Source organism: Rhopalosiphum maidis, chromosome 2 (genome assembly GCF_003676215.2).
Source record: "Rhopalosiphum maidis isolate BTI-1 chromosome 2, ASM367621v3, whole genome shotgun sequence".
NCBI classification, from domain to species: domain Eukaryota; kingdom Metazoa; phylum Arthropoda; class Insecta; order Hemiptera; family Aphididae; genus Rhopalosiphum; species Rhopalosiphum maidis.
In genome coordinates, this window is record NC_040878.1 from 2190042 (window position 1) to 2206659 (window position 16618).

Consider the following 16618-nt stretch of genomic DNA (forward strand, 5'->3'; position numbering starts at 1 on the left):
CCCGTACCTTATATCAAAAACAGTATACTTTTTGGGTTCGCACATTAGCTACAAGAAATTTTAATTAGTTCTGAATATGAAGTATTAATTTTAATATTTATTGTTTAAAATAGATTATAATATCGTGAGTTTGTGTTCGTGTATACCTACGCATGTATCCAAGTTTTGCAAGTGTGCAGTGTTCCAATACTGGTGAATACAATTTTATACTTAAGGCTATTTACAATTTATCACACCAATTAATGGTATCGTCTATTTAAAACTCATTCTTGATTATTTTAAAGCATTAAACTTATATGATATGCATATGAGCATTAAATCGGTATTAACTTGTACAATTGTACAATTAAAAACATTTATAATAATGATAGTATCTAATCTCAATTTGTTGAATTTATTATTAGAAGAGATATATATTTTAAATACAAGACGATTCTTAAAAACGTAAGCATATGTTTTCTCAAAAAGTATTGACGTTTTTAGAAATTTTTTTCTTTTACATAATTTTAAATCATTACAAAATTCAATTTTTTTTTCTATTTTCATCATTTTCATCACTTAATATCACTTTTAAATTTTTACTGTTTTAAATGATGACATACATTTTTAATTTTATAATTTACTAAAACAAAATATTTTTTCTAAAAAATTTGGTCTAATGCAAAAATATAATTTATTACAAGATAGTTAACTAAATATAACTTATAATAGTATTTAAAAATATGGGTAAGCGAAGAAGTGAAACGATATTTTGCGAAGTAGTACCTTTGTGGCTTATATCATACCTCTTCTCTCTACAATACTTTAAATATTATAATTTTAACCAACTATTAACTACTCGTTCAAAATTCAAGTTTTGCATATCAAAAATCTTCAATGCATATTTTGCTTTGGAATATGAAATTCAAAATACAATATGCTGTCATTATTAAATATAATACTATATAATAAATACATTTATTTTTGTCAAAGATTCATAACTTCAAATTATATATAAAAAAAATATTTCCATAAACCTGAATGTTTTTCAGAAAATGAGTATAACATTTTAACGAACAACGACATTGTAGCTTAGTAAAATATTTTATATTGATCAATTCTATTATTTTAATATTTTATTTTATAAACTTAATAATGTTTGATAAAACAAATTTATATATATATATATAATTATTATATATATATTATTATTATTATTACTATTTATTGACAGAAAGGGGTTTTATTTTTTAAATAAAAGATATTTCGGTTATTATTGAAATTTGAATAGAAAGTAAATATTTAAAATATTGTTCGAATACATTTCTATATTATACATTTATATTGAACAACTAATAAATTGTTATGGCACTAAAACTATGTATTACAATATTGTATTGTATCTACATTAAATTTATGAATTGAAAATTTTTCTGATTCTGATTTAGGATTCACACAATTTTTCTTAATACATTGATTTTTTACCATCAAACAAGCATATTACAATGTCTATAATGACATTAAAAAAATAATAGATACGCGTGATAGTAAAAACTTTAATTAATTTGCATTGAAATAATAATTTCATCAAAAAAATATATAAACGTTATGTCAGATTTTTAAAAATGGAAAACAATATTATGACGACACTCTTTACCGATCTTGACCTAGATGACAACGAGCCCATTTTTACACTCCAATTAATGTTTCCAGGATTTGGTTATATGCAAATAATTACAAATTTATGTGCACAAACCAATACTAGTTATCAGATAAACAATCAGTTAATACTTTCCAGTAAATATATAATTAAAATATAGGTACTTGCATTAGTATTGCATTTTTTTTTTTACTATACAATGCAAATTTAAAAGTGATTTTTGAACTGTGTAACAGTAACGCACTGTAATGATGAAAAAAAAGGTGCCTGTATAATAGTGATCTTTCACTATTCAAAAAATGTTTATTAATAATATTCTATTTACATTTCTACACACAAAATTGTATGACATTATCCAGTAGAATTTAAAATTTCAACCAATCTCATAGGTATTACCTACATTTTAATTCTATGATAACATTTTTAAGAAACAATATTGTTTTTTTTATTTTTTTTTATTTAAACCAACTATTAATAAATATATTGACTTAAAGAAAAAATTTATCCATTTCAAAATTGTATCTTCCGAATAAAATAAATAATTTTTTTGATGTAAAACCTCAACATTATTAAAAGACACAATAGTAAATGTAATATAATATAATACTTTGATTAGCTGTTTTATCCTCGCCAATTTCATCAGAGAATTAAAATTTAATTATTTGTTTAATTACGTGCAAATTTTTTCAAAGTAAAATAGTTTTGTTGTCAAAAACATATTTAAATAATTCGATAATTTATGTGCAATTATACCTTTTTGTCTTAAAAAAGATATTTTCTATAATCGACAAATGTCCTTGCTTGGAGTTCAATGTACATAGGTAATAATTGAAATTTTCTTTGACAAGTTGATTGCCCTACCAATTTCACTAATCTTGCTGAAAACGCCTTGAACATCATGTATTCATTCAATAGTTGTATGAACTCTGGTTGAGTATCATATATTTGACACTAAAGTTTTTATAAGAATTTATGACATGGGAAATTATCCAGATATAATCTCGAAAACTTATAGTGTCATATTATATGGATACTCAAAACGAAATTGGAAAATTTAAATAAAATATAAGGTAAGGTCAATAATTTAAAGTTTGACGTATATCATATGTATGATACACAAGGCAGTCAAATTGCTAGATTTTTGTGTATCCAGAATTCATGATCATATTTTATCATTAATTGGTCTATTATTGATAGGTACTATATAATAATGTGTTGTAAATCGTAATATTTAAATTAGCGATATTAAACTAGTGATAATGTGATACTAGGTATTTATAGATCCATTTTATAATACAGGATTTTTGATTACCTTGAGCAATTACTAATTATAACAGTAAATAATTTAAATTATATAATATTATATGTTTACATTGTAAAATCAACATTTAAAGTATAAATTTGATTTTTATCTTTTTCAAATGCGTAAAGATAAATACATAGAACATTGTATCACTTGCAATAATAGTAATTATAACTTTTTATGAAATATACGTATACTTAACTACAGGTAAATTATTCAACATTTTTTCTATGTCATTATTTATAATTATTATACACATCATTGCTGTCATCATAATTTATTATAAAGCCATAATAATATTATAATATAATTACCTATCTATAACAATTTTTTTTTAATATTGAATAACTATAACATACGCATTCGATTAAAAATAATAGCTAAATCTTGCGATATATTTAAATATTATTAACTTCCTTAAACAAAACTAGTTAGGTATCGATTAAACAATAATAATATGTAAGCTGATAAATCAATGAAAACATATTAATAAACTATGAAAATGAAGAGACATAAAAATAATACATTTCAGTAAAAGCCTAAGTTTTTTTATTTATGATAATTCTCAGCAGCAGTGTGGCTTTTGCGACCTTGTCTAGGTATTAAATTTGTCTTAGGAAATAAGCATAATCTAATTTTTATCTATTTCATAACCATTGTTATTCCTAAATTTATTAGACATTACATTTACTCGCATAGTAAAGAACGTAAGACCGGGTTCAAATTGTATTGTGTACTATACGACGAGTTTACTGTGAGGGTTAAGGTACAAGTAAAATTAATTAAATGTGAGTACGTCGTATACTCGTATTGGCTATAAAAATTAAATTACAAAATATAATGTAATATACATGATAACTAGTAAATAATATAATAAGTTAAGACTTGTAAAGATTGTACCTTAGTGTCAAATAAAAATTAATTTATGAAGCTACAAAGCACGGTAACCAATAATTAATAACTGTTGTACAGATACTAGGTAACTCAGAAAAATAAATGAAATGAAAGAACAAAATGAACAAACAAGACTCTACAGTTACATAACAGAAACTCTCCACTAGTTGAACAAATCTCTCATATTAACATAAAAATATTACTGTAAATAAATGATGAAATACGTATTTGGTATAACTGAAATGCAAAACTAAAATAAATCAATGAACAGCCTATATAGATGTCAACATTAAAATAAATAGTAATAATTATTAATTATAGACTTCGCATATAGATCAAACTAGGATCAACCATTAGTTTTTGATGTCTTTGAAATTTCCACCGATATGTCAGTTCACCTATAATATAGCAATTATTCTCTTAGTACAAGTAATAGAAACATAATGTCATAACCTTTAATTATAACAGAATTCAATGAATAATAATCGTATTATACTTATAGTTTTTGATGGATTTATACATTGCACTTAGGAGTTATAGGTGCCTAATTTTGGTTTCTCGTTTTGACCAAATCATCAACAAATTCTAGATTCAATTAAATTTATTGAGCAAAGTAATCTAATAAACTAAATGTAATACAATTTTAAATACCTACATAAAGGGCCAAATACCTACAATGCAAACCATTTTACCAAAACAATTAATATGAAAATAGTAGGTATATAACTATAATAGACATAACAGCTATGGTTATAACATATAATTACATATTAATTAAAACTCTAATCAGAACTTGAGAGTATTAATTACAAAAACTGTGTAATCAATAGTTATATTATATTAATATTATAAAGGCATGTACGTGTATGTTTACGTGTATATTTTTTTTACAAGTACGTACCTTAAATTGGTCTATTTGTGTAAATGGTAAAGTCTATGAACATCTGACTTAGCACCTATGGAAATATTGTAGACACAGTTCGTCGTATATGATTGAAATTTTCTAACCATTCGTTAAATATTGGTATCTATAGATAAAATATACATTTCCACAATGTTTAAAATATAAATAAGTCAAATTTCTACAACTATCTTGAGAATTGAGACTTTGAAATTTATGTATCTGGATACCAGTTGAACTTATAATTTTCTATATCATAGGTACTCATCACATCGTTGCAGCTATCAATCATAAAAAAAACCATTAGTATTACGAAAAATGAATCGTTCTGATTATTTTATACATCACCGACAACTAGCAGTTAGCACAACCTCTCTGTGACAGTTTTTTCATCTATTAGTTTGATTTGACGTTAAACTACATAATTTATAGGTATTATACAGGAGGTTGGTACTTAGTTTTTTATTGTTTTTTTACTTTGTTTACATTGTACAAACTGCATATGTTACCACACTAAAACCATTGCCATCATTACATATATTACCTATTTTAAATGTTGAAAACAATTTTTGTCCCTATAGAACCATACCAAGCCCACACACGAACTTTGAGAATAATGAATTTTAACAATATGAATTATTTTATATATAACTATATAGTTTTATTTAAATATACAATTTTTTTTGTATGCACATTTTGGAACCACAAGAAAACTTTTAAACTTTTTATATTTTGCCAGACTAACGCTGAGTGGGTTATATATTTTTCACAATTGACACATTTAAAAGTTTACATCAGTTTACATTGATAGTTTACATACGCACACTAACACATTGAGCGTACTGTGCGCATCAACACAGAATAATACTTAGGCTTTATTTATGATAGACTAAATTTACACATTATTATTATTATTATTATTAAAAAGAATACATTTTAAATCTATATACTATGGGTACAATACAAGAAGTACAAAATTATGTTAAATTTTAGATGTAAAATAAGTGTGCAGCAACACCACTTAAAATTTTAAAACTCATTATTTATAAGTTCTATTTATAGTAGGTAGCCGGTAGGTAGTATATTTAAAACTAAATAAGCACCTTAATAACGTAGCTATTAATATAAATATTAATAAATATTAATAAGACCCAGTGTGTTCAGAATTCGTTATTGATCAGACCCTATAGTTGCTTCAATACTTAATGTCATTTTAAAGCCAATAATAATAAGTCAAAGTAATTTTAGTACTTGTCTGATATAACTTAATAACTTATAGTTCTAACTTTTTATGACTGAACTGTTCGTTGTATAAATTTTAACTTGGACATACATAAGTTTTAAAATTCTAAATACTTTCGAGCCGACAACATACCACGCTCGTATCCTTCGCTTTTCTAATTGTGTAATGGTGTAATCTGCTTTTACGCTATTCGCGTACCTAGTTAAAATATCATTATGACACACTTATCGAATGCCTAAGTAGGCTACAGGTTATATGTGAAGAAAAATTATGTGACAATGGGCTATATGCGTTTATACGCCCTTGCATCACGAATCACGATCGCATTTGAGAGTAAACACACGTCTTACTCATACAAAACAAAAATCGTGACTAAAAATTAGATATTACTATATAAAACTTAAAATACAAATGTTTCAAATTTAACATTTATACATATCAACTAGATTTCCAGCGTTTATAGTCATTTGTGCAATGAGTAGATTAATTTACTGGTAAACTAAGATTTTACTATTGAACTTACATTGTTCATACATATACCATTATAGTGTGTGCGTATATAGGCAAACGACATTGTTAACGAATCATTTATAATATGATTATTTGCTCGATAACCAAGTATAGGTAAATATAAATTATTTTATTGTTCTGTCTACAATATCTTAAATTTACTAAAGCTAAAAATAAAATAAAAAGATAATTTTGTCAATAATAAATAATAATTAGGTGTATACAAAAAATATTTCTGAGCGGAAACGATATATTAATATATTAATCTTCATTCTGATGATATTCTATAATTTATTCTTCCATTATTAACGTGCTATTTTAAACTAGTTTTTATCAAGAACAGTCAATATATATACTATAATAATTATGTGACAATATTATTATAACGTTATATAATATATTATTATTATTAACACATAAATTATAAGTGAATAGGATCACAATGTGGATAGCATAAAATGTAATAGTCTAATTATCTTGAAAATTTAATCGTATAGGTACGTATATAAAATAACAATATAGGTGCGTGATGACAAAAAATTTAAATAAAAAAATTTTAATTCCTTATTATTTAGGTTTTTAAATTACAAAAAAATAACCAAAACTGCTAAAGTAAATATCACTATTCGTAAAATTAGAATTTTAAACACTTATAAAAAACCGTAACTAAATATTTTTAATATTTTTTTAATTGTAGTAAAAAAAGTAGATTACATAACTTAATCTAACCTAAGAATAAAGGAACGATAAATTATATTTTCAACCTATTGACTAACAAAAAAAAATTGTGTTATAAATAAATCAAAAAATATTTAAAAAATATCTTTAAGTAGGTATTATAAACTGAGCAAAAATATTTTAAAAATCATACCATGTCTAAAAATTAGTTAAATATAATTTTTTTTTTGTTTTGTTTTATATTTTGATCTATCAAAAGTACCAATAATGCAATAAGTAAATAAGATGAAATTTACTGCCAGACATTAGTTTCAGTCGATTTTTGTTCACAAAAATATAACCAATAAAATATATAATCAGATCTTAGTGGTTTTTAATTATTGAATAGTGTTTAGGGCTTGTAAAAATATATTAGGTAATGAGTATGTTAAGGTCATTGTGTAGTTGAGGTTACTTATGAACCATGGGGCAAATATTCGGTTATTGTTCTAAATTATGCTGATCGGAATAACTGCAAGGTTACTATTTTACTGATAACTAAACTACATCACAGATTTTGATTCCGTAGGTGGTCAATAGGATGAAAGATAATCATGAATATTTAATTCGAATTACCGCAACTATTATATTTTACAATGAGTCAATCGTATTATTCATGGTTACACATAGGAAAGTACACATGAAAAAACAACAGACGAATTAATAAAAATAATAATACGAATAGATTCTTTTAAAAGTAAACACTTATTATTATAATATCTAAAAGTATTAACATTTTTGTAGATTTTTTTTTTTAAATCATTCAAAAAATACCTTAAATGAATTTATATTTTTATCGATATATTTTAAGTTTTTTAATCTTTTGATTATCACATTACTTTTATATTTTATTGCTGGCTACTGGGTAATTATTCTTTTTATTAAGTTATTATACGTGATAAATAATTTTTACATCAAATTTGGTTATTATAAATCAATTTTATAGATTGTATATCTTAAATAAAGGAAAAAAGTGATTAAATTAATGAAATAGTGAACCAACGTTTTTCAAGGAACCTCGTCTTAATAAAAGAGTACTTAGTAAAACTATAATGTTTTTCTAACATTTAATTAACTACATTTTTATGACTTTAAATTATGTAAAAAAATATTTTTAAATACTCACAACTATCCGATGATTTCCTCTTGGCTTTCACGTCATTCGCTATTATCAAATGTTGTGATCAAAATATTTCCAGACCATAATATATAGATATTACAATATTCACTTCCATCGATTGACATTGTTCAAGGTTATTAGATATTGTATAAAATTAAATTGAGTATAATAAAACACTTATAATAATTTTGCATTCTAACACATCCATATTCTATATTTTTATGTAAAACGAATTTTTTTTCTACGAAATAATTCAATTAAATATTATTTATTTTCTTTAGTGCAATACGTGATTTCAATCCATAGCAAAATTATTTGTTTGTAATTTACGTATACTGCGGTCTATTTCGAATACCCTTGGATATCCTCTGTAGTTCACTGCAGGAGAACCAAGTATATATACTCTGGCATCTTTGGGAGGAAGCAAATTTGGTAGTAAATTTTGTAGAATTTTGGCAGAAGATAAATATATTGTTTTATCCGTATATCAGACACGTTTTGGAATATGATCACCTTAACATTTTATCAGCTAGATTTCCAGGTTAACATATGTTAATAATTTTTGAAGGTTTACAAAGGTATACAACAACATTACCAATATGAGACATCAGTATAAAATAAAAAATATAAAGATATTGTTGTAAAAGGTGTAACGACCTTTTAACCTTTTACTTTTTCGAGTTCCAAATCTTGATAGAAACAAAGAGAAATTTCCAGCAATTCGTCGAGAATATTCTCTAGGAAGTTCAATCGATATAGATAGACAGTTTAAAGAAAGTTCTCCAACAATAAATTAAAATTATTTATTCGTGAATACAATATATTTTAGTAGTTATTAAGTGTATATAAATTCAATACCTATTTAATTCAAACAAAGTGAACAATGAATTATTCTACTATTATCAACAAAAAAAAAAATTATTTTATTTTTATATATTTTACAAGCACCGATATAACCGAGTAATAAGTACCAAACGTCTGTAATCAAAAAAATAAATAAATCATAAGTTTATAATAATAATGCAATTATTTTTGTATGAAAACAATAAGTATACATTTTAATTAAAAAATTTAACGTTACTATAGTACATACTTTATAAAACATTTCTAGGTTAATAATTCGTACTCTTGTATATTGTATTTTTTGCCGATGAACATTATTTATTTTCATTGTTAACAAAATCAATTTTTTACATTTTATATCCATTTCTGTCCAGTTACTGCTATACAATGAAAATATTACAGAATCTTTCTAAAAAAAAAAAATATATATATATAAAGTAGAGTATTCATTTAATGTTCAATACGAATTACCAATTGTTTTAATTCGTATAGAATACTTTTAAATTTTATTTTAGCTTTTGTATACAAAACTTATTACTTTATGTATTATTAAATAATTTGTAATTTTTTTATTTCATTATATTAATTTGAAATTACTTTTTTGTGCAAGATATCAATTAGATAACACATCAGAAACATTAGTGTAATACTGTTAATTATTAATTATTATATGAATGATAATAAACATTTTATGAATGCAAATCCAACAGATATCACAAAATTTGTTTCAAGAAAAATCTGGAAAAAATTTAAAAGAATTATGTATACATTTAACTTTAACTATTACCTATAAATACAAAATGTATAACATAATGCATTATGTATAGGTAAATTAATATCATATACAAATAAGGTATGTATAATACCGCTGTGCTAAAATAGTTTTTTTTATCTATTGTTCTTAATTTTCATGCCACTAAAATAAACCAAAGTATTATGATTGTACTGGATACTATCCACAATTCTAGTAACATTAGTTTTCGAAATATTGTTAAAAATTCTCCGTATTTCCTATAAATATAAAATTATTAAATTGTTAGATTAAAATAATAAATTATATATTTATTTACATTTTACATTTATTTTAATAATAAAAAAATTAAAATAACACTTACTTCATTACTTTTTAATGGTTTATTATAGTTGTTATTAAATCATCATAAACAGCTAAATGATGTTCATTTGTATGTAATTTATTAATCATGCTATCATTTAATCTACAAGAAAACAACATTGGTATTCTTTAAACTGTGTAAGGTATAAAAAAAAATGTAATTACAGTAGACATTTTTTATAATGTCATTCAATGTATTAATCAAAATAAATAATATTAACCGATTGTCATTTTAACCAAAATAATAAAATAACATTTAAAAAATCGATTATAAATTTATTTTAACATAATATTATATTAAAATGAATGTGTTATATTATAATCATTAAAAATTATGACTTCAATACTTACATAAAAAAAGTTGTATTATTATTTTAAAACTAAACGTACATTGCATTAAAAAAAAAAAAATTGTTTTTTAGTTTGTGCTTTGTTTGTATAAAAATAATTGAGTTATTCATATATATTTTTCGAATATAACTAAAAATAACCATCATAACATCCGACTGATCATTGTACAAACGTTATAATAACCAATACAAATTAATAATTATTAAATACAATATAGAAGTTTTTCCGAAATCTTCAATTATTAAGGTCAATACACTAGGTTTGTCATTAATCATTATCAGTAGCGTACAAAAGGGGGGGATAACCCTCCCCCAAGTTCAGGTCTAAGTACGCCACTGGATTCATTATGTTATTATGATCGGTGTCAATACAAATGGTTTCTACTGTATGATACAAACATGTGTTAAAATTAAAATACTGAATCAAGATACAATATTACAAGATACACGATGTAGAGGAATATATAAAATATTTAGGTATACACAGTATAATTGATTTTTACGTAAAAATGCGTAATTAACTATACAGGACAGAAATGATTATATGTCTAATATTGCATATAATATAAATTATAGAAATAAACAAAACATTTAAAATAAATAGAATCAAAGTATTTTAAAATTCAAATAATACATAGTATCATGATATTTAAGGGTAGATATTATTATTATTTTAATTTTCTGAAATAATGAATATTTTTTTATTTAAATATTATCTATTTTTAATGGTACCCAAATATTTTTAAATATTTATCCAATTACTTATTTTTATTTTATACCGATAATTTGTTTATTATTATTTATTTTTATACAATCATAGATCGATGCAAATTTGGTATAATAAAAGTATATTATATTTACAGTAAACAATACTTAAGTTTAAACTTTTTAATATTGGTGAAAACTTGATTTAGAGAAGCCGCCCGCTGACAACACTCGTACAAATTTAGATAAAAATTACAAATGACTTAGGTACACTTTTTTCTTTTTTACCTCTTAGAGAAATTTTTAGAAGTTGATTGAGTGATTTAGAGACACGTTTTGTAAATTTTGATTTCTAACATAAAATGGTGTATTTGTGATCAGTTGTACGATTTTGTTTTGAGTTATTTGAATTTTGATTAAGCGAGTTAACTCGAGATTTGGATAAGTCAGGAAATTTTCGACATGTAAACACAGGTAAAATTGTATTTGATACTTGTGCAATGTATATTGTACATGGCGTGTGTATATGTGAAAGTTTTTTTACAAGATATTTTAGTGCGCCTGAAACGGATATTAAAATGTTGTTCAATGTTAAACATAGAAATAACTAATAAGTCATGTTAGCGTATCCTAGTAGGTACCTATGAAATAATATTGCATGATGATTTATATTAATTATTTTTACCTTCCACTTTTGATATTACAGTTCATGATGCTTGTGTATTTAAGATAATTTGATAATCACTAAGCAGTCAGTGGATTTTAATGGGCATAACTTTATCGTCAGCGTTTACAGCTGCACATTGTTGTAACTACCTATGAAGTGTTGTGTCGGTAGAAGTTTAAGTAGACTAATTTTCTATGAAAAATATTAAATAGGAGTGAAACAGCTAATCTTAATTTGTTCGATGTTGGTTTAGAGAATAGACGTGACATCATAAAATCGAAAAAAATCGGGAAACCTATTTGTTTTTTGTTGTAGTACATTTATGACTTTTAGTATTGAGAGATAATTTTTTTTAGGGGTTGATTTAATTACCTCATTTGATCATAAGTGAAGCCGTAAAGTTCATCACGAATCACATCTGGAAAAGATATTTCGGAATAGCTGATAAGAATGAAATTGCTATTGCTTATTCATTAAAGAAATGTTTACATCGTTTTTCATGCACGATGTTAAGTCTGTTTACATTTTTTGAGATGTTTTATTTTTACTAAGAACGTTGAGATAAGTGCTTAGGCCGTTCAGGAGACCTGTGTAGTAACAATCTATGATGATGCATACTTATGCATAGGTACCTACCTAATATTTATTACAAGTAGGTAGGTATGCAAAATTGTTGTCCACAACGTCTATCTTTAGCGATTTTTGTTGCAGTAAAATATTTTACAATTTATATCTATATTATTAATATATTTTTGTGAAATTGCCCTAACAGGTTAATTAATAGAAAAAAAAATATAATATATATAATTATATTATATATTGTAGTGTGGTTTCCAAATAAGTAATGACCAACACCACCTATAATCTCAGGACAATTTACTTTATGCTATAGTATTAAAAATTAGCAATTTGCAAATGTAGATGGGGGGAGAGAGTTCGGCAACTGGCAAGTGGTAGGTTGCGAAAAATTACTACAATATTTAATAAATAATATGCACTTTAACACGTTGAAATTAATTATAAACTTAAATTCCCGAAAATCTTGTGAAATCTGCATACCTCCTACCATCTAATATAGAATAAATGCAGAACGTCTGAAAATGTTTATTCATTTTAATCCATTTGCTCAGTGCATCGCTGTTGGGTCGTCTGATGACAGATACCTATTCTGATTCAACCGTTGAACCATATTATGAGAACTCAACAATAGCTAATTTTCCTTTTTATATTACAGTAAAACCTCGATAAGACGGAACTTCGGTATAACGGACAATTTATTTAGTACTTTTTTCAAATTTTATTTTTTTGAACTCTGTCAAAACGGAAACCCTATTAACACGGAAAAATTGCATGGTCCCAAGCGACTCTGTTTTCTCAAGGATTTACTGTATATACCTATGACTATGTACACTACTGGTAATACTGAATTTGGCACCAAGGTCGTTTGTCGTAAATTTATATTTATTATGAAAAATATGTATATTAAATATATTATAATACAACACAACCACGTTATAAACATTACTAAACAGCACAATAAATTAACCATTTAAACAATAATTTCTATGGATTAGTTTTAATTTATATAAATAATTTATAATTATAACCTAGAAATACTATTTACATTTAATTCATTAAATAATTTAAAGATGTGAGTTTTAATTACTTTTAAATGTTATTAATATTGTATAGTATAAAAACAAATAAATTGTAATTACATACTATCTATAATTAGGGAAATAATATTATGTATCTAAGTATCTAAGTATAATAATATGTCAGAAAAATATAATTGATAATTTTTTTATGACCTCCAAACAATTTCAAAAACTCAAAACATATGTAGCTATATAGAACATAGGTATCATTATAATATACGTGTACACTATAAATGTATAATATTATAAAAAGTTACTACTTATATTCTTAAAAATCTATTTTAATTATTTTAATATTCATGATATCTTATCTACTATAAATTATGAATTATAAGTTAAAAATCTTTGTTTTGTTTTTTTGTTACAATAAGTACGAGTTCAATGATTTTTCAAATCCTTGAATTTAGGTAGGTAATTTTGAATTAAAAAATAAGTGTAATTCAAATTATATTCATTACTATTCTAAATATCAAATTTTTATTGATATTTATCAACTCAGAAACATAATTTATTTAATTTTACATAATTTATCTAATTTTAATATATTTAAAAGGATTAAGATTTTCCAAAAGAATTCTCCAATTTTCAATAAAGGCTCATATATACTCATAATTAAATTTTGTTTTTTTCGTTATTTTTCCAAACATTGAACCGATAGAAATGTAACAAATAAGTCGTCAAATGACGAATTATACTTACTTAAGTAGAATTATTATTATTATTATTATTATTATAAATACATAATATTTATTTATAATCTATGCAAATGCTGCAATAGAATTATTAAGGAAAATCAGGCGCGTAGCCAGGGGGGGTGTTATAGATGTAGGTTAAGTTAAGTTAGGTCAACTATTTGATAATAGTTAAATTTACTCTAATATTAAAGCTAACATCACAAAATGTGTTCTACTGAATAAAAATTTGCTATGATGTATGTTAGTACAACAGAGACAACACATGCGGGTGTAGCGTCCTCTTAAGATAATTTAAAAATAACATTTTGTTTTTTTATTAATAATAATAATAATTAAATTTTTTCTCATAAACCATTATTTATTCACTTGTAATGTATTCGTACAATAAAGTATACGTAAAGTTATTAATTTTGTTAATTAATTTTGAATAAAACCTCTTCCCTTTCTTTGAAATTCCTAGCTACGCACCCAAGGAAAACAATTTTGTATTAATAATTAATAAAAAAATATGACTATGAAAATGGAAAGAAACAAATGTTGTTTTGTAATAAATTCTAATAATGGAGAATACATTTTTTCGGAAAACTTTAATACTTTTTGAGATAGTGAACTAGATAATTAAAGAAATAACCACCCCGTGTGAGTAACATAATGGCACAGTGTCAATATGACGACATTATAATATTTAAAATACTCACAGAGAACAAAATATTCCAATGCATTACGAATTTTTGCATAATTTGGGTCAATATTGTATTATTGGTTTTATAGATTTGAGTCAAGTTTGACGACCTTATTTTAGCCATACTTACCTATCATTATTTTTACTTTTACCGCTTATATTTAAAACGTATTTAATATGATGTTATAATTACATGGTGGGAAATTAAAAATTATTAATCATAGGTATAAAACAAACAACGTGTCAAGCTAGCTCTTATAAATTATAGTTCTTACCCATACAAATTAACTACAAATAAAATATACTTCTCTAATTTATTCAATCATAATAATATATGGTTTTGAAAATAATAGTTCAAAATGCGTATTAAAAAAAAATGAAAACCCAATAATCACCATTAGACTTGTGTGTAATGTTGTAGGTGTGTACGGATTTAGGATATTACTGATTTGTGGTTTCTGCGAATGACCCTCTACGAACAGATACCTAATGTGGAAGCCGGCCATCATCTTTCTGCTGTTCGCAGCGCATGTCAGTCAACTGGATAGTACGGTCACAGAGTATCCTCCACTTTTCGAAGACTTGTATAATTATCTACTGGAAGGTATAGATTATGTTAAACGTCAGACGCGGGACGAACGATACGAGTTGAAGGAATATGATTTCATCATAGTCGGCGCTGGTTCCGCTGGAGCAGTAGTGGCCAATCGACTGTCGGAAGTAAGCGAACATATTATTGTCACATGAAATATAAATACATTATAAACTATATAGTATTAATCATTTCTTACATTTTATTTACCTAGGCTGCGTTGTGTAGTATCTGGACAATGTATTTAAATTCAAATATATTTTTAGTTTTGAATTAGGGTACCTACATTTTCTTAAATACCTAACTAGCTACTTATATTTATTTATTATCTTAAATTATTTTTTTATTTTTAGAAAAATATTATTGCCCACAACAGTAATAACTATATTTAGTGTAGGTATGTGGAGCGACCATGACAAAAAAGAATCAACATAAACATAATGGATGATAGCTGATAGCTTTGAAAATATTATGTTTCTGAATTGCAATAAACAATTATTTAATAAATAAACATAAATTACCATATTTAGTATAATACATTATTATATTATTATTAATATTGCTATATAACGTTATAATTACAAACCTATGAAATAGGTGCTAAAAGTATAGTAGATTCTCGTTATGTTGAATCTCAAGGGGAACGTGAAAAAGTTCAAGATATTAAAAACATTGAGATAGAGTTTCATCAAAATTCTTAAAAAGTTAGTAAATAATTTGAATGTTTAAAATGCATAATTTTAATACTTAAATACTACATGCATATTATCAATAAACTACAATAAAGAATAAAGAATTTTTTTTTAAAAAATCTGTCTTTTAAGTTTATTTAATATTACTTTAGTTTTTGTAAGAATATAAAAATTAATTGTAAAGACATTTAATTTACGCTTATTTTTCATTTCACTATATTGTATACGAACGACTACAAGTATTGACTACAAACTCGTGAAATCACAATCACTGAATGCACTACTGAATAATT

The 16618-nt window shown here is 24.2% G+C and overlaps 1 protein-coding gene across 1 annotated transcript in view; it reads left to right on the forward strand.

Moving 5' to 3' along the window:
• Positions 1-16618, forward strand: part of LOC113552376 (glucose dehydrogenase [FAD, quinone]-like) — a 22477-nt gene continuing 5859 nt past the window's right edge. Inside the window, exons 1-2 of the mRNA XM_026955248.1 lie at positions 1-192; positions 15463-15761. Of these exons, the coding sequence (XP_026811049.1) occupies positions 15531-15761 (231 nt within the window). The 5' untranslated portion in view covers positions 1-192; positions 15463-15530. The remainder of the gene's footprint in view (positions 193-15462; positions 15762-16618) is intronic.